Here is a 24,390-nt window from a genome sequence, read left to right as displayed (position 1 = left end):
AAATTAGGAGGTGGAAGGGGGAGGTGGACTTGGTGTCATTACAATCACCAAGGAAGCAATTTTAATAAATTGATAGAACTGAATACTGATAAGTCCCTGGGTCCTGATGGACTTCATCCTATGTTCTTAAATGAGCTGGCTAATGAGACAATTGATACACTGATGTTCATTTTCCAAAATTCCTTAGATTTCAGAAAGCTTCCATCAGACTGAAAAGTAGCAAATGTAACTAATTTCTTCAAGAAGTAAGTGAGGCTGAAAACAGGAAACTATAGGCCTGTTAGCTTGTCTGTTGTGGGAAAGGTGTTAGATTTGATTATTATGGAGATTACAAAAGGGTATTTTGAAAAATCTCAAGGTAATCAGGAAGAGTCAGCATGGTTTTGTGAAAGGGAAATCATGTTTAAGCAACTTATTGGAATTCTTTGAAGGAGTAAACTATATTGTGCATTGAAGAGAGCCTGGAAATGTACTGTACTTGGATTTCCAGGTGAGATTTAACAAGGTGACACCTAAAAGATAAATGTACAAAATAGAAATTTGTTGTGTATGCAGGAACATATCAGCAAGGATAGAAGACTGGCTGGCTGGCAGAAAACTGAACATGCTTAAATAGGTCATTTTCTGATTGAATTGACAGGGTATAACTAGTGGAGTCCTGCTGAGGTCTATGTTGGAGCCTCAAGTTTTTACAATTTATACCAATGACTTAGATGATGGGACTGAAGACATGGGAGCTACATTTGCAGATGACACCGGGATGGGTCAACGGGATGGGTCAACAGTGTGGTGTCAAGCAGACTTCAGGAGGTTACAGACACATAGATAGGTTGAGTGATTGGGAAATCTGGCAGATGGAGTAAAGGTGGGAAAATGTGAAGTTATTCACTTTGGCAGGAAGAATAAAAAAAGTGTTAATTAAACAGAGAACAGCTTCAGAATTCCAAGGTGCAGAGAGATCAAAGTGTTATTGTCCATCTGGATGAATGCAGCTCCAACAACTCTCAAAAAATTTGACAGTGTCCACAACAAAGCAGCCCACTTGATTGGCGCAACATCCACAGTCACTCCCTCTACCACCAACGCACAGTAGCAGCAGTGTGTACTGTCTACAAGATACATTCAGAAATTTGTCAGATGTCCTTAAGCCACCACCTTCTAAACCCACGATCACTTCCATCTCGAAGGACAAGGGCAGCAGATAAATGGGAACACCACCATCTGCAAGCTCTCCTCCAAGCCATTCAACATCCTGACTTGGAAATATGTCACCATTCTTTCAGTATCACTGGGATAAAACTTTGGAATTTCCAGCCTAACAGAATTGTGGGTAAATCTGTAGCAATTGGATTGCAGTGGTTCAAGGAAGCAGCTCCCCCCACCTTCTCAAGGGCAACTAGGGATAGACAGTAAATATTGGCCAAGCCAGCAATGCCTGTGTCCCACAAGTAAATAAAAAGTGACAAAAATTTCATATATAGATACAGTAGGTAATTGAGAAGGGTAATGGGTGGTTTCCTTTATTGTGACAGGAACTGAACATAAAAGCAAGGAAGTTATGCTGCAGGAAATTGGTATGACCATTCTCAAATCCTATGTTGAGTTTTGGCTTCCTTATCTAAGGACAGCCACAAATGTATTGGAGACTGTACACAGCAGGTTCACTGATGGATACCTGGAATGAGTGCATTGTCTTATGAGGAAAGGTTGGGCTCGTTTCCATTGGAGTTTCGAAGAGTGAGGTTGACCTGATGGAAGTAAACAAGGTCCTGAATGGTCTTGACAAGGTGGCTATGGAAAGACTGCTTCTTCAGGTGGGTGAACCCAGAACTAAGAAGTGCTGTTTTAAAAAAAAAATTAGGCTTCGTCCTTTTATATTGGAGATAAGGAGAATTTTTTTTCTCTCAGAGTTGTGTGACTTTGGAACTCTCTACCTCAGATGGCAAGCCATTGAATATTTTTCAGGTGGAGGTAAATACACTGTTAGGCAGGAGAATCAGTTATTGGAGTGGGGGGTGTGTGGTAGTGGTGGTGGTCATAGATGGGAACGTGGAAGTTGAACTGCAAAGAGATTAGCCACACTCTTATTCAGTAGCAGAACAGGTTTGAGAGACCAAATAGCCTCCTCCTGCTCCTTATTTTAATCTTTGTATGTCAAAGGACAGCTAGGAAAAGTGAATGGGAACGTTGTATTGGTGCAATACAGATATTCTTCCCAGTTCCAGGATGAAAAGCACTAACAAAAAGACAGGGAACTCTTTTGACGTTCAGTTCAAGAAAACCGGAAGTGTTCGAGATGGGGCATCAGGACAGTGAAAACATACTTGGGGTAAAATTGTTTTTGGCGAGGGATGGGGAGGGGGAGTGGTGGGGTCATGAAACAGAGTAGTAATGTCCTGCTGCCAGTTATACATCCCATCAGTTATTCAGTTTCATTAACTACAATGTACTGAGGTGTTACACATAGACAGCAGGTGTGAAGCCATCTGTCTTAATGACTTACCAAAGTTAAATATACATAGAATGATGTGGTATTTACAGCACATTAACAGGCTATTATGTTATGGCAGGATGTTATGCCCAAGTCTTGGGCTCCATTTTGACCTTCTTCCAACCTATTTCATCTAGCCCTATCTGCTATTCTTTGCTCACTCATGCATTTATCTAGCTTCTCCTGAAATGCAACTATGGCTCTCGCCTGGTGTTTGTGAAATCCACATTTTTACTATGCTTTGGGTGGAGATGTTTCCACTGCCAAGAAGAACAAAGACAGGTGCCAGATGGGAATGCCACCCCCTGCACATTCCACTCCACTCCACTCTCACACTGTGACTTGGAAATATCTCAATGCTCCTTCGGTGTCGCTGAGTCAGAATCTGGAACTCCCACCCGAATAGCACTGTGTGGTGACACCACACAGACTGCAGTGATTCAAGGAGGCTTACCACCACATTCCTAGGGATGAGCAGGAAATATTGCCAGTGATGTTCATATTCCGGGAATAAATTTTGTTAAAAAAAAGGTTCAAAAGTTTTTTTTTTAGAAAAGTTTGCTTCGCACCAGCTCCTCACAGCTTATTAAAAGACCGCCATCCCTGAGTAACTGGACCAATTGTGTCTCAATGTAAAGTCATTGTAACTGTGTTTCAGCATAAAGTAACTGAGTGTAACTGGCAAGTGGAGACTGTGAGTGGAATACTTCAAATGTTCCTTTTAGGAGCCACTTGCCATATGTTTAAACATGTAAAGTTGGCAATATGCCATAGAGTACTTAAACCCAAAACTTGTTGTAAGAAATCAACAAAACATTAAGAAATAGGAACAGGAGTAGGCCATTCAGCCCGTCAAGCCTGCTCTGTAATTCAATAGGATCATGGCTGATCCAACATTCCTCACATCCACTTTCCTGCACTTTCACCGTGACCCTTTATTCCCCAACTCATCAAGAATCTATCAGAGCCTTAAATATACACAAGGACTCTTCCCCCATAGCTAAAGCCTGAGAGAAAACCTGTTCAAGAGGAACTTACATTTAATGTACCTGTAACTGGTGAGTCACAGATAGAAAAATGTTGTCACTGAACTGCATCATTGCATGGCAGCTCTGGTGTAGGTGGTAGTCTTTTAGCCTCTGCAGCAGGACATTGTGGACTTCAGTCCTATCCCAGGGATTTCAGTGTTGACATTAAAACCTATGCTGGGTCAGACTGCTTCATTATTGGATGCCTTACCCTTCAGATGAATTGTTAAACCAGGGTCCTGTCATGTACAAGATCCTGTGGTATTCTTTTTTTCTGTAGAGTAACTAGGGAGTTCTACTCAGTCTCCGAGCCCAATCATCATCCATTAACCAATATCACTCACAGCAGAATATCTAGGCATAAGATAACAAGGTGTAGAGCTGGAGGAACACAGCAGGCCAGGCAGCATCAGAGGAACAGGAAAGCTGATGTTTCGGGTCTGGATCCTTTTTCAGAAATGGACCTTCTTCTGAAGAAGGGTCAAGAGCCGAAACGTCAGCTTTCCTGCTCCTCTGATACTGCCTAGCCTGCTCTGTTCCTCCAGCTCCACACTGTGTTATCTCAGACTCCAGCATCGGCAGTTCCTACTATCTCCGAGAATATCCAGGCATTTTGGTTTTGGTAGCAGCTGTTGGTGGCAGTTACATTTCCTGTAATGCAACTGTGACTACATCTCGAAAGTACTCATCAGTTGTAAAGAGCTTTAGGACATCTCACGTTCATGAAAGTTGCCATATAAATACCAGTCTTTCTTGCTATCAAAACTATAGAGAGTACAGACTGTTTTTAAAGACAGTTGCTCTCCTTCAAAACCTCTCCTAGTGTTATTAATCTTCATTTTCAGTGATATCTTGAGTTATTTTCAGTTTCTGTAGAGAGGGTGCAGAGGAGATTTATAAGGATGTTACCTGGCCTGGACGGTCTGACTGATTAGGAAAGGTCAGATAGACTGGGGTTTTGGCCCAAAACATTGACTTTCCTTGGAATGTTATCCTTGGATGTTATCTGACTGCTGTGCTTTTCCAGCTCCGCATTTATTGACTCTAGCTTCCAGCATCTGCAGTCCTTACTGTCTCCAATTCCTACCCTCCAACTTGCTCTTGTAGCCAATGTATTTATATGGTAAATCCAGTTTGGTTTCTGGTCAATGGTAACCCCCAGGATGTTGATGGTTGGGGACTCAGAGATGGTAACACCATCAATTATCAAGGCCCAGTGGTTAGATTGTCTCTTATTGACCATGGTCATAGCCTCGCATTTGTATGGCATTATTACCTGCCACTTTTCAGCCCAAATGTGGATATGATCCAGGTCTTAGTGCATTTGGACATGGACTGTGTCTGCATCTGAGGAATTGCGAATGGTGCTGGACATTGCACAATCATCAGCGAATATCCCCACTTCTGACCTTATGATGGAGGGAAGGTCAATGATAAAGCAGCTGAAGATGATTGGGCCTAGGGCACTACCCTGAGGAACTCTGCAGAGATGTCCTGGAGCTGGGAATACTGACCACCAACAACCGCAACCATCTTCCTGTGTGCCAGGCCAGCCCAGCGTATGCCCCCGATTCCCATTGATTCCAGTTTTGTTTGGACTCTTTCATGCCACACTTGGTCAAATTCGACCTTGATGTCAAGGGCTATCACTCTGACCTCACCTTTGGAATTCACTCTTTTCTTCATGTTTGAGCCAAGGCTGTAATGAGGTCAGGAGCTGAGTAGTCCTGGCATCTCCAACTCTTGGTCCAAGGCCCTTGAATAAATAACGAAATACTGCTCAAATATTACACATTTTTGACTCAATCACGCTTTCAGACAATGAGTTCCAAACTCCCAACATCCTCTAGGGTAAAAACATTTTGACCGAATTCCCCTCTTAGCCTTCTGCTGACCTTAATTATATATCCATTGGTTATTGACCTCTCTACTAATGGAAGTGACCAGATAGACTCTTCTTTTAAATTATACAATTCATAGAATCCCTACAGTGTGGAAACAGGCCCTTTGGCCCAACATGTCCACATTGACCCTCAGAGCATCCCACCCAGACCCGTTCCCCTATAACCCACCTAATTTACACACCCCTGGACACTACAGGCAATTTAGCATGGTCAATCCACCTAGCCTGCACATCTTTGGACTGTGGGAGGAAACCGGAACACCCTGAGGAAACCCACGCAGACACAGGGAGAATGTGCAAACCCCACACAGAGAGTTGCCAGAGAGTGGAATTGAACCTGGGTCCCTGACACTGTGAGGCAGCAGTGCTAACCACTGAGCCACCATGTTGCCCCTTACAACCAATGCCCTGCTAGGCACGGGTGGGACCGAACCCACAATCTTCAGTCTATGAGACCAATGCCTTCCCACTTGGCCACCGCACCCTAATTATTACTGACTGAGCAATAGATGTTCTTAGGGCTCCAGGGCTAAATACTCTAGGATTCTTTGAAATAGTACCATGCGGTCTCCCACACTCATTTGAGAGAGTCCTGGTTTAATGTCTCATTTGAAAGACAGAAACCCCAAGTTTGCAACAGCCCCTTGGTACTGCAGGCTGAGTGTCAATCAAGAATTCGGTCTCAGGTCTCTGATCTCTGAGAAGATCCCACATCAAAGTGACGCGCCAAGTCAATTTTGATGCAAGAATGGGAGAACGGTGCATGTGACCATTTAAAGGATTTGGAAAGGAGTCACACAGTATGTATTCAAGTAGTCCACAATCAACATACACATAAAACAAAGTAAGCTGATTGAGGTTTCTAAAATTAGAAAAGGGTTCAATTGGGACAATTTGACAAAACTTCAGAAAATGCTGGAAACACTCAGTGTGCCAAACTGTATCAATAGGGAGAGAAACAGAGTCAACCTTTCTGCTTTCTTTTGAAATCTGCAGCATTCACAATCAATTCCTCTTGAATCAGTGTTTAATTTGATGACCCATTACCTTCATTTTGGCAACAGAAGCAAAATAAGACAATAAATCACAGCAGTGTAAAACATTTACTGCCCTCTCATATTCCTTTCTCTTCCAACTGGGAAAATGCCAGTGGTCACACTGAACATGACTTCCAAGAAATGGTGTAGCTATCTATATATGCAACCATACAATAATCTGACTCAATTCAGTCTGATGTCTCTCAGTTTTCTGTGCGTGTGAAGTGAGTTTTGTTCCTGCTGCCAATTCACTGTGTTGAAAAATATTAACAGATGGTAAACACATTGGAGCAAATAGCCCAAAAGTGACTCTTTGGTGTGATAGGATCTCAACAGGAGTTGATAATATTAAGAGTTTTATATGCAATAACGTTTTTTTTCTTAACTGTACCCCTTGTTATTTCGAGATAAGTTCAAAAACTAAAGGAGTCCTCAGCTCTTCACAGGATATTGCCACCTAAAGCCTACAGCCCCTTGTTGAAATAGACATATTTCACTTTGTCTCCATACTTTGCAGTTATTGAATCTCTCAGCTCTGGCTCCAATTTAGAAACTTTCATAGAACTGTAGAAAAATAGAGAGAGAGAGAGAGAGAGAGAGAGTCAACCTTTCAGAATACAGCAGTGTACCTACAACAAGAATTAGAATTAAAAGTATCTTTGTCCAGGTAACAGTTTAGCACTACAACTAAATAATCATCCGTGATTCAGTCAGAAATGAACATTTCAGTCCTGACCTGGAAGTGACCCTCTTGGTCGCCCTCTCTACAAGAGATGGAAACACAGCTCAGTATCACCCCCTTTCCAGGCGCTGGATGCACAGCTGTATATCCCGCAGTAGGGACTGGTAGGAATGAGTGATGGTTTCAAGTTAATTCAGGGATAATGGGTGAGAACAGGCATGTATTTCAGGGAGAGCAAGTGATCAGAGTCGTTGGAAGTTTGTGATGTGCAAGTCGAAATTAAACTCTGACTAGAAATATATATGCCTGGATTTGTCAAACCAATCTTTGACCTTTGGTATCTATCTTCCTCCCTTTGGACGAACACAGACATGCATGCAAACACATGGCATGTTCCATATCCCTGTCTGCTACACTCCACGTTCAGGAAACTGCTCAGGCATCAGCTCCTGTAGTCATTCAGAAAGTGAGCACCCCACTCGATCGATACCATTCTCCGAAACTGAAGGGTGGGCCAGCTGGCTTACAAAGACAGAGGACATTCACATTGTCCTGCCTACTGTGGGGTATGCTTTAAGTCAAGTGTAACTTACTGAATCATTAGGAAGACATTTGATATTATGAAATGAACATATCTGCCCACTTATGAACATCTGACCGATATCCTTTCCACAAGTTACAGCCACTGGGACTGAAATTCTGATGGGAATCTGCTACCCGGCCCAATATAAAAACAGAGGTGTTTCTGCCCACATCTCTAGCTCCAATTCTTTTCATGATGTTCCTTGCCTCCATCTATCAGTCTGATGTTAATTTCAAGCAGAGAGATACTTTTGGAAGCCAAATTCAGTGCAGGCTCTTGTGTTATTTCTGCCTGTTCAGTGGGTGGTATTAAATTCCAGTAATTCAGTACGAGAGATTTTTTTCATACATCAATTTTAACAAACCCTGGAGTTTGAAACAACTCTCGAGCGCTAACCATCCAGAATGTTAAATGTTCACTCACCACCTCTGAGGGAAAAGAGAACATGCAGCGGGAACCATAAAGATCAAGCTGTGGGAAAATAAAACAAAATGATATCTGTTCTTGTCTTTCTAAAAACATGGGTTTCAGCATAAAAGGTATGAAGCAGAAACATTTAAATGCTTGTAAAACATATTAGGTACAATATAAAAAATATATACACACAAGGCCACAATGACGCTTTCTGCAGAAAGGTTCAGGTGATTTTCTTAATTCATATACGGGCCCGTATTTATAACCCACCCCTAACTGCCCTTGAGAAGATGATGGTGAGATGCCTTCTTGAACAGCTGCAGTCCTTGGGATGTAGATACACCAGAACTGCTATTAGAAAGGGATTTCCAGGAATTTTGACCTTGCGACAGCAAAGAAATGGGGAGATGGTTGAAAGTCAGAATATGGTGTGACTTGGAGGGGAACTTGCAGGGGCAGTGATCCCATGAGTCTGCTGCCCTTGTCCCTCTGGGTGGTAGATATCACTGGTTTGGAAGGTGCAGGCAAAGGAAGTTTGGCACATCACTGCAGTGCATTTTATACGACATTTTGAGTACAGATACGACTAACACTATCTTCCAAATATAACATGAGACAGTTCTCTTTTAAAGGGAAGTTCCGAAACAGAGTCATACCAGACTTGAAACATTAACTCTGTTTCTCGCTCCACAAATGCTGCCAGACCTGCTGAGTTTCTCCAACATTCTGTGTTTATTTCAGATTCCCAGCATCTGCAGTATCTTTGTTCAACGACAAAAATCTTGATGGTTACATTACATGTGTCAGCCAGGAGAGAGGGTGGATGGAGAGCATTCATTTCACAATTGGTAGATTTTTCGTGGGCAGGGGAGATGGAATTGAGAGAGACACACAAGGAGTTTAGGTACAGTGCAGTAGTGAGCTGCCAGAATGGCAAACAAGTTTGAGAGAATGATTGCTTGATACCCATTCTATATCCCTAGGCTCACACATCATTTGTGTTAGGATAACAAAGGTGCATGCTTGGAAGTGTCCTCCAGAAAGACCACAACTTGCTTAGGACAGGATTGTAAAGACAGAAATAGAAGAAAAAAAAGTGTTCGGAGAAACATATAGACAATTTATAAAGTCAATGCAAAGAATCACCACAATTTTGATGTGTAAGGCAATGTTGCTGAATTATATTTAGACAAGGCAAGAAAATTACCATAAAGGTTGCTGAACTGTCTTTAAATAAACTAACTGGCTTGTTTTAACAGCCTCAGCTGGGTGTGCTACCTGTAGCTCAGTGGGTAGCACGATTGCCTCTCAGGAGAGGAGCAGGAGATGTAAGGACTCTGTGACCCAGGGAGTCAATGTCACTGAAAGAAGTGGTTGAGGTGAGGATAGGAAGTCAGTGAGTTCCCAACCGCAGAGTGGTGACACCATGAGTTTGGTGACAGGAAGTGGTCAGCAAGTAGCTTCCTCTATACCCTGTGGGAAAAGGAGAGAGTGGATTCAGTTGCGTGGCTCCCTGAGCAGACTGCCAAAGTAATTTGGCCGAATACCTCACCACCAGAACTTTCTAACAAGCACCAGGCCATCGCTTGGCTGGTGGTGAGAAGGGCACTACCTGTGAGATTCTTTATGTACGCACCACTGCATGCTACACTCCAAGTGGCTGTGGGGGGTTGAGACTGTCACACATCTCCTTCTGGAATGTGCCTTCGCAAAAGGAAGTCTGGAGGAAAATGCAGGGGTTTTTGTCAAGGTTTGTCTAAAGCAGATCCGTGACACGAGACTCTATTCTCTGTAGTCTGTTCCTCGGGTCGCACACCGTGACAAACATCAACTGCACCTGGAGGACCATCAACTCAGTGAAAGATGGCTGTTTGGTCTGCCTGAAACTTGTTGGTCTTCCAAAACAAGAAGTTGACCCCAACTGAGTGCTGCAGACTAGCACATTCCATGGTCCAGAACGACATGCAGAGGGACGCACTAAACCAAGGTGCAGTGAGGAAAGACCACTGTCTGAGGTCTTTCTGCTGAAGGTAAATGGGGGTCTGTTCAGTTATCAGACCCTCCTAGTGCCTCAAATATATGTAAATGTTAGTTTTGTGTAAGAGAGTCTTTGGTTTTTTTTTGGAATAGAGTCAAAGTTCAACGTTTGTTTGTTTGCTTGATATGCAACTGTACAATACTGAACTGCTTTTGTGTCAATGTATATATACAGAGCATTTTTAATGAAAAAAATATATTTTTGAAATTAAAAATAAAGAGATCTAATGTTTAAGAGTCAATCTTGTGTGAAATCTAGGACTGCTTGCCTGCGATTTAGCATTTTACTTGAAGTTACTGCTTTGAGTCACTTACCTTCCGGGGGGAAAAGGAGTTGGACTTGTGGGGAAATCCTGTCCTTGGCTACTCGGCTGAGTTTGAAAAGAGCGTGAGAGCGAGGAAAGTCATGAATTGATTGTTGTCAGGGACTGTGTTTCAACTCCAGTAATTGTGAAAATTTTCTAAACTAGCATAAGAAAGAATTTATAGGCACAGGAGAGAGAGTAAGAGCAAAGTATCGTCAGTAAGAGCAAAGAATTTCCACATTTTGCTAGTCTACAGTTTAGAGTTAATAGCACAAGAAACTTAACCAAAATTTAAGCCAAGTAGGAAAATTATTTAAGAATAACTTGAGACATGGCAGGAGAGCTCAGTCCCATGTGTTCCACAGCTTGCAGTGTGGGGGAAGTCTTAGATGCTCCTGGCATTATCTGCAGATGACCGTGTCTGCAGAAAGCACCACTAGTTTGACCACTTGAACATCAGGCTTTGGACCTTGAGCATTGGCTAGAGGCACTTCAATGCATCCATGAGACTGAGTTATGGGAAAACCATGTTTTTACACATGGTCATCCCTCACACTTTCAGGAAGTGCATTCGGGGAGCAAACAGGTGACCACCAATCAGAAGGGAGGCAGGTAGGTAGGTAGTCAGCAAAGCCCTAGAGTGCATCTCACTCCAGAACAGTTATTGTGTTAGAAAACGCTGAGAGTAAAATTTACTCTGGAGAGTGTTCAGCTGTTCGAGGAGGGAGGAGAAGGAAAGGAAGAACAATAGTGATAAGAGACTCAGTAATAAAGGGTGCAGACAGGCATTTCTGCAAAGACAGATTTAACGCCAGGACGGTGTATTGCCTAGGGCAAAAACATAACTGGGGCGGCACGGTGGCTCAGTGGTTAGCACTGCTGCCTCACAGCGCCAGGGACCCGGGTTCGATTACCCCCTCGGGTGACTGTCTGTGTGGAGTTTGCACAGTCTTCCCGTATCTGCGTGGGTTTCCTCCCACAATCCAAAGATGGGCAGGCTAAGTGGATTGGCCATGCTAAACTGCCCATAGTGTTCAGGGATGTGTAGATTAGGTGGGTTATAGGGGGATGGGTCTGGGTGGGATGCTTGGAGGGTCGGTGTGGACTTATTGGGCCGAAGGGCCTGTTTCTATACTGTAGGGATTCTATGATGATAACTGAACAGCTATAGAGCGTTCTGAAGGGAGGGAGCGAACAGTCAGAGGTTATGGGTTGATACTGGCAAGATAAAGTCACCATTATCCCAGCAGACCATAGGGCTGCTTTCTCATTACAGAGAGATGACTGGTGGTGGTTGAAACTGAGGGCCACCACGCCTCAGACAAGGGCAGAAGTTGAGAGGAAGAGTCTTCCATGGTAATCTAAGTTGGTGTGGGAATTGAATCCACACTGTTGGCATCACTCTGCACCACAAACCAGCCATCCAGCCAACTGAGCTAACATACCCCCTACATTGGTACTAACAGCATAGGTAGAAAGAGGACTGAGATCCTGCAACAAGAATTTAGGGAGCGAGCCAGCAGGCTGCAAAACAGGACCTTGAGGGTTATAATCTCTGATTACTTCTGATGCTACCTGCTTGGGAACAGGCAGACACAGCAGACAAATGTGTGGCTGTAGAACTGGTGCAGGAGGAAGGGCTTTAGATTCCTGGATCACTTGATTCATTTCTGGGGAAGGCAGAAGCTGTACAAGTCTGCTGGGTTGCACCTGGACTGAAGTGGGACCAACATCCTTGCAGGGGATGGGATACTGAATTCAAAATTGGTTGAGTGGCAGGAGGCACAAGGCAATGGTCAAAGGTTATTTTTGTCACTGGATCCCTGTGTCCAGTGGCGTACTATAGGGTTTGGTGTTGTGTTCTTTGCTGTTAGTTGTGTACGTTAAGTGATCTAGACATGAGTGTGAGAGGTTCAAATCAGCACATTTGCAGACGACACAAAAATCAATGCTGTGGTAAAAAGTGAGGAGGAAAGCCTTAGATTACAGCACAATACAAAGGAGCTAGTCAGATGGGGCAGAACAGCAGAAAATGAATGAAGGATTTATTTATTGTCACTTGTATTTCACAGTGAATTATACAGTAAAATACTGTGAAAAGCTTCAACAGTTGCCACAATCTGGCACCATTTTGAATAGTTTAAGAATAACAAGGACAAAAGATAAAACTGAAAGGGAGTCCTGAGCCAGCTCACCAATGAATTTAATCCGGAAAAACATAAAGTGGTGCATTTTGGGAAGCAGGGAAAGGGAGTACATGTTGAATAGTGAGTACAGAGGATCACTGGGACGTTGGTATTCATATCTATAGATCCTTGAGGACAGAGCAGGTGGATAAGGTGGTTAAGAAGATGTATGGGATACTTGGGTTCATTAGTCAAAGCAAGGATAAAAGAACAAGGAGGTTATGCTGGAATTGAATATAATGCTGGCTAGGCTACAGCTGAAGGAGAGTGTAGTTCTGGTCACCACACTATAGGGAAGGTGTGAGTGCAATAGAGTGCAGATGAGGTTCATCAGGACATCTACTGAGCTGGAGTAATTCAGCTGTAAAGGGAGAATAGATAGGCTGGGTTGTTATCCACAGAGCAGGCAGCTGAAGGTGGGACCTGATTGAGATATACAAAATTGAGAGGGACACAGATAGTGCAGATAAGATGAAACTTTTCCTGTTTGTAGGTTGGTGTAGGGGATCATTAAGTGTGGTGAGGGGTGGACAGGTGCATAGATTCATAGACTCAAGGTGAGGAGGTGGAGGTTTAGAAGCAATTTAAAGAAGATCTTTTAACTAGAGAATGGTTAATCCAGTCAATCCAGAATTGACTGCCTGAAAGGCTAGAAGAAGTATGATCCCTCAAGGTTTAGACGGATATGGGCCAGGAGCAGGCAGGTGGGACTAGTTTAGTTTGGGATTATGTTCGGCATGGACTGGTTGGTTGGTCTGAAGGGTCTGTTTCCATGCTATATGGCTCTATGTCTCTACAAGACATTTAATAAGTGTTTAGACGCACATTTGATGTACTGTAGCACACATGTGCTAGAAAATGGGACTGGAGTAGATAGGTGCTTGATACCAATATGGACACGTTGGATTGAGGAGCCTCTTTTCATGCTGTAAAACTCTACTCTATTATTATAGCTCAGTCAGAGGAACAGCGACCACTGTAGGTACCTGAGCATAAAGTTCTAGGCTGACATTCTAGTACTGAGGGAGCATGGAGCTCATGCCCTTTGGATGGGACATTAAACTGAAGCACTATCTGTCTCTCAGATGAACATGGAAGATCCCATGTCCTCTGTGCAATTTATCCTTTAATGAGTCAGGATCTCTCTATTATCACATTGCTGATTGGGGGAGCACGTTGTTCACAAACTGGATACTGTTTCCTCTACATTAATTCACAAAGTATTTAATTGGCTCTTTGAGACATGTGGAGGTCATGGAAGGCGCTGTGTAAATGCAAGTATTTCTTCCTTTAAACTTTCACATATTTCTAGTCCACAGGACTCAATTCATTCTTAAAGCCCTTCAGTGTAGGCTAGCAATATATTTATGTATGCATTATGATACCCGTTTCTGAAGAGCCATCGAACTTAAAATATTAACTGTTTCTCTCCACGCTTCTGACCCTGCTGAATTTCTGCAGCACTTCCTGTTTCTAATTCAGATCTCTGGCATCTGCAGTATTTTGCTTTTACTCGAGCAATATATTTTCTTGACAAAAGAAAACAGATTCTGTTACCTGTAGCAACTGGGAATGAGGAATATGTGTGGCCTTTGTCAGATACATTGCAAGAGCAATCAGAAAAATAAACTGCAGGTCGAGAGCTAGCTATTGTGTACAGATGAGATGATTAAGAATGACCAGGTCTGGCCCCCCGGTCTTTCTCTAAGGAGACACTGGCCTCAACTAGCATGCACAGTACAATTACCACTAACACAAAAATATAAGAATTAGAACAGGAGTAGATCATTTGGTCCCACGAACCTGCTTCAGTCTTCAGCAAGATCACATAGTGGCCTCAACATCATCTACATATCCCGCCCTCTTAATCCACGACACCCTCGCTGATCAAAATATATTTAAATATGTTTAAGGAGGCTTATTAGTGACCCAACCTCTACTGCTTTCTGGGTGATTGAATTCTGTAGATTTGTGACCCCCTGAGAAACACTAAACTCTTCATCTCAGTCCTAAATTTAAAATTGTCACCCCTCGTTCTAGTCTCCCCCTCATGGGGAACCATCCTCCGCATCCACCCTATCAAGTCCCCTCTGAATCTTAAATATTTCAATGTATAAACTCTTCTGAACACTAATAGCTGTATTAGTGCTCACCTGTTCCTCATTCACTGACCGCTTCATTCCAAGAATCAGTTGAGTCAGCATTCTCTAAACCGCTTCCAATGGAATTATATAATTCGATCAAGGAGATCAGAACTATACACAGAATTAGATTTAGAATTTGCTTTATTGTCACCTATCCTCAAGTACAGGAGTACAGTGAAAAGTTTACAATGTCAACCCACACGGTGCCATCTCAGATACAAAGTACCCAGGTACAAATCTTAGATACAAAGTTGAGAAATAAAAGAAAAAGTTACATTACCTTACAGTTATTCATAGGAGAAGTTAGAAAAGTAAGGAATAAAGTTAAAAAGATAAACATAACAGCCTTTCTATAAAGGGCCTGCAGTAGATCAGTACAGAGAGCTTCTGCACGTGGTCTGGCTGGGCTCACAAGCTGCTGACCACCTAGTCCAATAACCATACCCACCCTGTCTCCACTCCGTTCAGACCCGCAGCACACTGACTGTCCCCGCTCCACTCGGGCCCCCGGCCAGCCGGCCATTCCCGCTATGCTCGGGCCCCCAGCCCGCTGGCCATTCCCGCTACGCTCGGGCCCCCAGCCCATTGGCCATTCCTGCTAAGCTCGGGCCTCCAGCCCGCTCTGCTCCATACCTCCAGCCTGCTCTGCTCCATACCTCCAGCCCACTTTCATCGCTCTTCCAAGATAAGTTTGAGAGATATGCTTAAGATTTGGCCATTTTTACTCTGAGGGTGGTGAATCTTTGGAATTCTCTAACCTAGGGAGCTGTGAAAGTTCAATCTTTAAATATATTTGAAAATTTTTAGATTATCAACGGTTGTGAAAATAGTGTGTGGGAGAAAGGCAATGAAGTGTTTGATCAGTATCGTATTAAAAGCAGAGCAAGCTCGATGGGCTGAATGGCCTGCTCCTGCCCCTAAGTGACACTTTACCAGTAAAGTCAAAGCAATGTCATCAGATCAAACAAAATCTAATTTAATGGAGGAACAGGTTCAAGGAGCTGAATGGCCTTCTCTTATTCATGTCATTTTATGTGAATCTTTCCTAACTCAAAGACAACTTACATTCAAAGGTCAGAAAATGAAACAAGTGAACCACACAAAATCATAATCCCCAGGTATGCTGACTATCTCACTTCATTGAGTACATAGTTTCTATTATTTGATTTGATTCTTAAATGTTTAAAAGCAGGAATTGGACTGCATGGTAATTGCCAGTAAAAAAAACAGTAGCGATTGACCTCTCCAAACCACACCAGAGAAACTTTCATCAGAGCAGAGGAATGCAGCAGAAACCTGCTTTACAATGCCATACAGGAGGCAGATAAACAGTAGCTTTATTCAGAGGGAAGACCAAAATAGGGAGTAAGCGACAGATGGAAGATAACTCACAAATGAGTAGGAAGTGTCTTTGCTCAAAACACAAACACACTCCAAATGACAGGTATGGAGTTAGGCACAGATCAGTCATGATCTCATTGAATGGTGGGAATGACCGACTCCTGTTCCTATCTTCTTCTTTTCATCCCAAGAATAAGATGACTCTGCATGACTAGAAAGCAGGAGGCAGTCAAAAGCTGGGTTTATCTAGACTAGATCCGCGGTTGATAATGCTGAAATGTTTTCAAGGCAAGCACGCATATTGCTGCCAATTCCATATGGCTGGTTTGTAGAAGACTAGGTGATCCATACAATTGAAACTACAGATTACATGGTAATGTCCTTGTTGTAAATCTGGGTGAAAGGCCACAGCCAATAGTGTAAAATTTGACCAACATTGGAACTGGGCAAGGAAAGATTGGGTTCAGTCTGACGCCTTTTCATTTGAATAGGTTGTAGTCCCTTAATATGGTCTAACGCGTAAACTAGAATTTTGACAAGGAACAGGAGAGGAAAGGAACAACATATCATTGCCGAGAGTGAAAAACAGTCAACTGTAACTGGAAGACAAGTGTTCTTTGTAATCAATGGGGAATGGAGTTTTCTGTTCAATTGTACTAGTCTTCTTGTTGCAATTTGATCAAAACTGGTGTAACTCAACTCAGAAGTTTGAAATGTTTTAAGCACAAAACCTGTTATGGCAATATTTTGTATTAGTTTTATGAAAAAAAACATGGTCAAGTCAGCCCTGTCCATAAAATTGGCCACATGCAGCAGGTTGAACTAATCGCCATTGGGAGACCTCTGTCAAGGCCCCAGCAATCTCCTCCCTTGCTTCCCTCAGTAAAGCAAGGACATTTCATGATACCTTTTAGGTCTCCTAATTCCTTGTTTAAATTCTTTCCTGCTTCCTTGATATTATCATAGAATCCCTACAGTGTGAAAACAGGCCCTTCGGCCCAACAAGTCCACACCGACCCTCAGAGCATCCCATCCAGACCCATCCCCCTATAACCCACCCAATCTACACATCCCTGAACACTACGGGCAATTTCGCATGGCCAATCCACCTAGCCTTCACATCTTTGGGCTGTGGGAGGAAATCAGAGCACCTGGAGGAAACCCACGCAGACACGGGGAGAATGTGCAAACTTCACAGACAGTCGCCCAAAGGTGGAATTGAAATCGGGTCCCTGGCGCTGTGAGGCAGCAGTGCTAACCACTGAGCCACCATGCCGCCCTAATATATTCCCCAAGGGCCTTATCTGATTTCAGTTTCCTAAACCTTATATATTCTTCCTTTCTCTTTTTGACTAAACTTTCAATATCTGGTGACTAGTGGAGTTTGCAAGGGTATGTTAGTTGGGACCACAAGTCTTCACGCTGTACATTAATGATCTGTATGAGGGAAGGGAGGACATTGTGTCATCTGCAAACATAGCAACAAAGAGAAGGACAGGGTAGTGTTGAGGAAGCAGGGAGGCTGCAGAAGGATTTGGCAGGCTTGGGGAATGGGCAAAGAAATGGCAGATGGAATAGAATGTGGAGAAGTGTGAGGTTATGCACTTTGGTGGGAAGAACAGAGGTATAGACTATTTTCTAAATGGGGAAAGTCTTCAGAAATCTGAAGCGCAAAGGGACTTGAGAGTCCTTGTTCAGGATTCTTTGAAGGTTAACATGCAGGTTCAGCAGCAGTTAGGAAGGCAAATGCAATGCTAACATTGATTTCAAGAGGGCTAGAATACAACAGCAGAAAGTATTGCTGAGGCTGTATAAGGCCCTGGAATACTGTGAACAGTTTTGGGCACCATATCTAAGGAAGGATGTGCTGGCATTAATGGGAGTCCAGGGGAGATTTATAAGAATGGTCCTGGGGATGAAGGTCTTGTCATGCAAGGACTGGTTTAGGACTCTGGGTCTGTATTCGATGAAATTTAGAAGGATGAGGTGGGGGATCTGATTGAAACTTACAGAATACTGAGGCTTCTGGATAGGGTGGACGTGGAGAAAATGTTTCCGCCAGTAGGAGAGACTAGGACCAGAAGGCACAGCCTCAGAGCAAAGGGACAACTCTTTAGAACTGAGATGAGGAAGAATATCTACAGCCAGAGGGTGATTAATTTGTGGAACTCATTGCTGCAGAGGGCTGTAGAGGCTAAGTCGTTGAGTGTATTTAAGACAGAGATAGATCAGTTCTTGATTGGTAAGGGGATCAAAAGTTAGAAGGAGAATGGGGTTGAGAATCATATTGGACATGATTGAATGTTGCAGCAGACTTGATGGGCCGAATGGCCTATTCCTTTGTCTTATGGTCGTATCCAGGATTCCCAAATCTTGCCATCCTTACCTTTCATCCTCACAGGAACATAGTGGTCCTGAACTCTAATCGCCTGGCCTTTAAGTGACACTACATGTCAAATGTGGATTGACCCTCAAACAGCCAACCCCCAATCTAATTTTTCCAGTTCCTGCGTGATACTGCTGTAATTATCTCTCCTCAGTCTAACACTTGCACCCGAGCACCAGTCTTATCCTTATCCGTAGCTATTTTAATTACACATGGTTCCAGATGTTTGTGAAGGCTTCAATCATTGAGCTGTTTTGTCGGACAAAGGGCACAATGGTCCTGTTTTAAATTATTCTTGAATTTAATTTTTTAAATATGTGCTAAGAAACCGACCAACTAAAATAACTGACAAATGTTTCTGCATTTGTTTTAGACACCATTTCAATGAATTAAAATCAGGTTAATTACAGGACTCTGATTAAAAATGCTTATTTTCCGTGATGAATAAATTTGTAGCTGCATTATTCAAAATGCAAGTTATCAGTAAATAAATATGTCAAGAAATATTCCAGAGCGATTATTTTTAAATCACACATGAAACAGCTGGTTCATAACAGATTTCCATAAAAAGTGAGTTTGAGTGGAAACTCTAGAGAGATGAAAAATGCTTCTTCGGACGAGTGCATTTTGTGCCCTGGGTCAACAACTGTGCCAAAAGTGGAAACTCAACCTCAGAGAACACAACGTACACAGAGACAAGGCAAGGCTTTTTTAAGTGATAACTGCTTCTACTTACAAGCATCCGACCAGCATTACTTGCAATGGGGCATGGAGAAACTTGATTCTCTACAAATAAAAGAAAATAAACAAAGTAAAACACAAAGTAAAAATAAGCATTCTTAGAAAATTGGCCTGGACAAGATGTTTTCATTAGATCAAAAATGAGGAAATGATGAGGGATTGATCTCCACAGGTCACCTCGACCTGCAAGTTATTAGACACAAAATGCATTATTGTCCTCAGTGTAGAGTGTGATAGGGTTAGTTAGCTCAGTTGGCTAGTATACTGATGATACTGACAGCGTGGGTTCTATTCCTGCACTGGCTGAGGTTACCATGAAGGATTCTCCTTCTCAATCTTCCCCCCTCACCTAAAACTCTAACGCCATGCATCACCAAAAGGTTCCTTACTTGATAAGTGCTTAACCGCAGGAATTCAATCAATCAGAGCAGTCTGCTTCCACACCAGGGGCAACAAGGAAGGTCATAGATCAAGGAGTTACATCATGGAAACGGGTCATTTAATCCAACCAATCTGCATCAACATTTACTCTCCACACAGTCAAAAACTTCTAATCACATTTATCCACCCCCTTCCCTTCAAGCATCTTTCATTTTTCCACCGAGTCAATGTAATCTTAGAAGTTGATATAGTCGATGCCTCAACCACTAACCCTGGAAGCGAATGTCTCACAACTCTTTCTGATGAAGTCCTTTCTGTCCTCTGTCCAAAATCTCCTACATTAATGTTGTATCTAAGGCCTCTTGTTCTTGGCCCATTAACTACTATAAGAATTTTGGGTGTGTCCTATTCTGTCAAAACTTTAACATAGAAACAGAGAAAACAGGAATTGAACAGTTGAGGGGTCTAGTGTGGACCAACAGCAAATATACTGTGAACCAGTTTGTGTAAGTACCCTCCTATGCAGTAGTGAACCATGACAGCAAGACAAGAAAAGCACAGAATGTAGAAACATAGACAGTAGGAGCCAAAACTGGCCAATTCATCCCTGCTCTGCCATTCAATACAATCATAGCTCAACTCAGTGCCCTATTCTCACTTCCCCTCACCCCTTACCCTTTGATCCCTTTGGCCTAAGAACTATATCTAACTCCTTCTTGAAAACATTCAATGTTTTGAGCTCAACTACTTTCTGTGGCAGAGAATTCCTCAGGCTCCCCACTCTCTGAGTGAAGACATTTCTCCTCATCTCAGTCCTAAATGGCCTACCCTGTATCCTTAGACAGTGACCCCTGACTCTGGACTCCACAGTCCTTGGGAACATCCTTTCTGCAATTATCCTGCCTAGTCTTGTTTGAAAGTCTATCCACCACCTTTCAACACATACGTCTCTCATGAGATAACAGTAAGAATCTAGGAAGGGAGTGTGTTTGGCAGCAAACAGGGAGAGGGAATGAGTTAATTCCAAATGGTAAATAAATCAGGGAGAATCACTCCTCAGGGCGAATATCCCAATACCTCCTTGTGTCAGATAAACAGGTTCTACACTGTTTAGTCCTGCAACAGTAAATTCCACTTCTGGTTCTTGCAAATCTGACAGAAACAACACTAAACTGGCTGGAGTCATCAAGAGCTAAAGAACAAAAAAAGGTTAAAGTGCATCTGAAGTGGGTGCAAAACATGAGGATTCATGCTTTGCACCTTTTACCCAGCAATTCCAATGTTCAGAAGAGCTGAAGCCAATGGAAGTGATCAATGGGGGAAGGAATGAGGAGTACAACAAATATATCATTCACTTTGCATCTTCACTGATGTCTAACTTCAGACCAAAGCATGATTATCTGTCAGGTTTGCTTTGATGTATTTGGCTTAGGTCCAAGGACAAAATAAAAGCAGCTTCACACAGCAGCCTGGGAACAGATCATGAAAGAGTTTATCCACCTTCAATCTGGTGTGTTTAAACCAAGGGCAAGAGATGAAAATAAATTTCAAAACTTTATTTTACATTTCAGAAGTAAACTCTCCTTCTAATCTGTTTGAAGGGATGCCCTTGTCCTTCTGGCTCTCTGATTTTTGTGGTGAATGTCACCTATTTAAAAAATTCATAAACTGATGCTTGGCTTGTTTTCTATTGCACAACACGCCTCTCTTGATATAAATAGTACTGAACATTCAGTTCACTTATCTTGCACACCCCTAAAACTAATCTCTCCTGAATAGAACAGAGCAATTTTCACCAGCCTGTGTTATCTCTATTTAGCTTTATGGAAATTAAGGACATAAGAAAAAGACATTTTTATTCAACCATGGTCAGATCAAGTCTGGAATAGCCAGCTTTTCTGCACTGCATCATTCTGGGAAGATATGTCATCAGCTCTTCCAACAACATGATTAGAATTCTCCAAACATTTTCACAAAGGAAAAATGTTACCTATTTTACCAAATGGGGCCTTTTAAATTGGCTATGATTAGTTGTAGTGGATAGATGGACAATGAGCACCCTGATGAAGGAGGATGCTAGCCAAATTACATGGTTTCCCAATAAACATGCCCAAGCAGCAGATAGCTACAATCAGTGGAGCTAACTGAATGTTGAACCAACATTGCCAAACAGTAGGTTATGAGTTAGGCACAGAGGTGAGGAAGTTTCATAGAGGTGAGGAAGTTTCATGGAGCCTTGGACAACTTTATTGTTAACACAATATCTAGCTCATGTTACCAACAAATAAGGGGAGCATTCAAGCACTGGATACAGTGCAGTGACAAGTAAGGATCCTTAGTTTCCAAGAATTTTGAGGAAAGATGTAAGAAACATTAGCTTTTCACTCTGAAAAGGGGGCCTTTTTTTAAAAAAGAAATATAAATGTATATGTGTTTGTCCAGGAAATGGAGAAGAGAGTTAGCTGAATGTCACTTTAATTTAAACAGGTGCAGACAAACCAAGCTCGAACTGGTAAAATGCAAACTGGGGATTGATATTCAGAAAATATTCCTTCACATAAAAAATTGGGGACAGACTTTCACTTTGAAAAATGGAAGGAAAATCCCCAGAATCAATAAAAAAAATAATTAGTTGCCACAATAGTGGTGGGGAAGTAATCTACGATGTCGCTGAATGTATTAAGATGGGGCTGATGGGCTTAACTCTTCAATCTAGTTTGTAATGTTGAGATGAGGATTTAAAATTGGATATATGGTATAGCCTTGGTTAATAGATGTCAAAAAACCTTTAAAATTGTTTGGGTTATAGTGATGGAGCAGATGAGGAAGCAGGTAAAATATAAAAAGATCCTAGTCCTGATGATTAAGCAACAGTTTGTAATGAAACATAAATAAGAAGGCAGAGACACAAGTAGACAGGATAGTGAAGGCAGTGTTTGGTACGCTTGCCCTTATTGGTCAGTGCATTGAGTATAGGAGTTGGGAGGTCATGTTGCGACTGTACAGGACATTGGTTAGGCCACTTTTGGAATACTGTGCTCAGTTCAGGTCTCCCTGTTATATGAAAGATATTGTGAAACTTGAAAGGGTGCAGAAAAGATTTACAAGGATGTTGCCAGGGTTGGAGGATTTCAACTACAGAGAGTGGATAGGCTGGGGCTATTTTCCCCAGACCGTTGCAGACTGAGAGGTGATCTTATAGATATTTATAAAATCATGAAAGGCATGGATAGGGTGAATAACCAAGGTCTTTTTCTCAGGGTAAGGGAATCCAAAACTAGAGAGGATAGGTTTAAGAGGGAAAATTTTAAAAGGGACCTAAGGGGTAAATTATCATGTATAGAGTGGTGCGTGAATAGAATGAGGGGCCAGAGAAAGTGGTGGAGGCTGGTAAAATTACAATGTTTAAAAGGCATCTGGATGGGTATATAAATAGAAAGGGATTAAAGGGATATGGACCAAATGCTAGCAAATGGGACTAGATTAATTTAGGATATCTGGTCAGCATGGATGAGTTGGACCGAACGGTCTGTTTCCATGCTGTATATCCCCATGACTTGTAGTGAATGATGGGCAAGATGAAAATTGGATTCTGTTCTCTAACACTGTCACTCCAACTCAACATAATCCAATTACTACTGAAGAGTATGGTAACATTGCCTGGTTCGTTTATCCACTGGGGGTCTACTTACACAAACTCCCCCAGTGTTTACAAAGTTGTTGACACCCTGAGCAGCTCTAGGACTGGTGCCACATTAGCGCTTAAATACATATGGCTATAATATTGCTTACACTATGCGGCTAAGGAACAAAGGAGTTGCCATGGCAATGAATATTTCTTTAAAATGTCTTCCCCTTTAGCTCAAGGCATTTTCATCATAAAACTGGGATTTTAGTTTTAGAAACAGGTTCCACTTACTTGCATGAATGGATACCTCTCTAGATGTTCCATCATGATGGGAAGAATAACTGGAAAATAAAAGGAAATCAAGAAAGAAGACATCAATCGACTTTCTTTTTGTCGGAAACTTTGATTACAGGCGATTGATTTGAAATTCTGAAATATGTCTCTCCAGATGCAGCCAGAGCTGATGATGATATTTATTATTTCAGCATTAGCAGCACCATGCTTCTATCTAAACCTTTCTTTGTTCATAGACAGCGGGGGTTTTAATTTGTTCATTCAGCTGCTCTGTGGAATGAGTTTTCAAAGTCTTTGCTCTAACTCCAGTTTATGGATCACCAACAATGAAGAACAATACAAAGTAGACATATGACCAGTACTAAACAATTGTCCAGTTACCTCTCAGTAATACACATCAGTTTTGGAGTTCTCTTACAAAAACACTCCAATGACATGAATTGTAGAACCAAGATTTCCTGCAACTTAGAGAAGTCTGCAATCACTTCAGTTGGTTCTGCCACTTCAAGCCAGCCCGGGCAGCCAATCCGAATCAGCCTGACCTTGCAGATGCACTTCCTGGTTGGTCCAAAGTCCAAGACCTCCAGTGAAATGAATGGCTTGGCCTCAGGATTGATCCTCTTTGGAACTAATATCGAAGTCGAAAGTCACTCGACACCAGGTTATAGTTCCATCAGTTTTAGTTAAAACCACAAGCTTTCAGAGCAGCGCTCCAAATGTTTGTGATAGAACATAGAACATAGAACATTACAGCGCAGTACAGGCCCTTCGGCCCTCGATGTTGCGCCGACCTGTGAAACCAATCTGAA

The 24,390-nt window shown here is 42.3% G+C and overlaps 1 protein-coding gene across 6 annotated transcripts in view; it reads right to left on the bottom strand.

Annotated features, from left to right (window-relative positions):
* The window catches only part of LOC109924454 (sideroflexin-2-like), a 42,804-nt gene that overhangs the window by 7,958 nt on the left and 10,456 nt on the right, over nucleotides 1–24,390 (bottom strand). For 3 of the 6 annotated variants that reach the window (XM_048608989.1, XM_048608988.1, XM_048608990.1), the window contains exons 2-6: nucleotides 23,579–23,628; nucleotides 19,274–19,323; nucleotides 8,148–8,195; nucleotides 6,970–7,023; nucleotides 5,181–5,275 (exon numbers count right to left, since the gene is read on the bottom strand). In XM_048608989.1, the coding sequence (XP_048464946.1) occupies nucleotides 5,230–5,275; nucleotides 6,970–7,023; nucleotides 8,148–8,195; nucleotides 19,274–19,323; nucleotides 23,579–23,628 (248 nt within the window). In that variant the 3' untranslated portion in view covers nucleotides 5,181–5,229. The remainder of the gene's footprint in view (nucleotides 1–5,180; nucleotides 5,276–6,969; nucleotides 7,024–8,147; nucleotides 8,196–19,273; nucleotides 19,324–23,578; nucleotides 23,629–24,390) is intronic. The other 3 variants (XM_048608987.1, XM_048608991.1, XM_048608986.1) reach the window with 1 other exon arrangement.

Source organism: Rhincodon typus, chromosome 20 (genome assembly GCF_021869965.1).
Source record: "Rhincodon typus isolate 14 chromosome 20, sRhiTyp1.1, whole genome shotgun sequence".
Taxonomy (NCBI): Eukaryota; Metazoa; Chordata; class Chondrichthyes; order Orectolobiformes; family Rhincodontidae; genus Rhincodon; species Rhincodon typus.
Note: the sequence above shows the minus strand (reverse complement) of the source record. Positions and strands in the feature narration are given on the sequence as shown.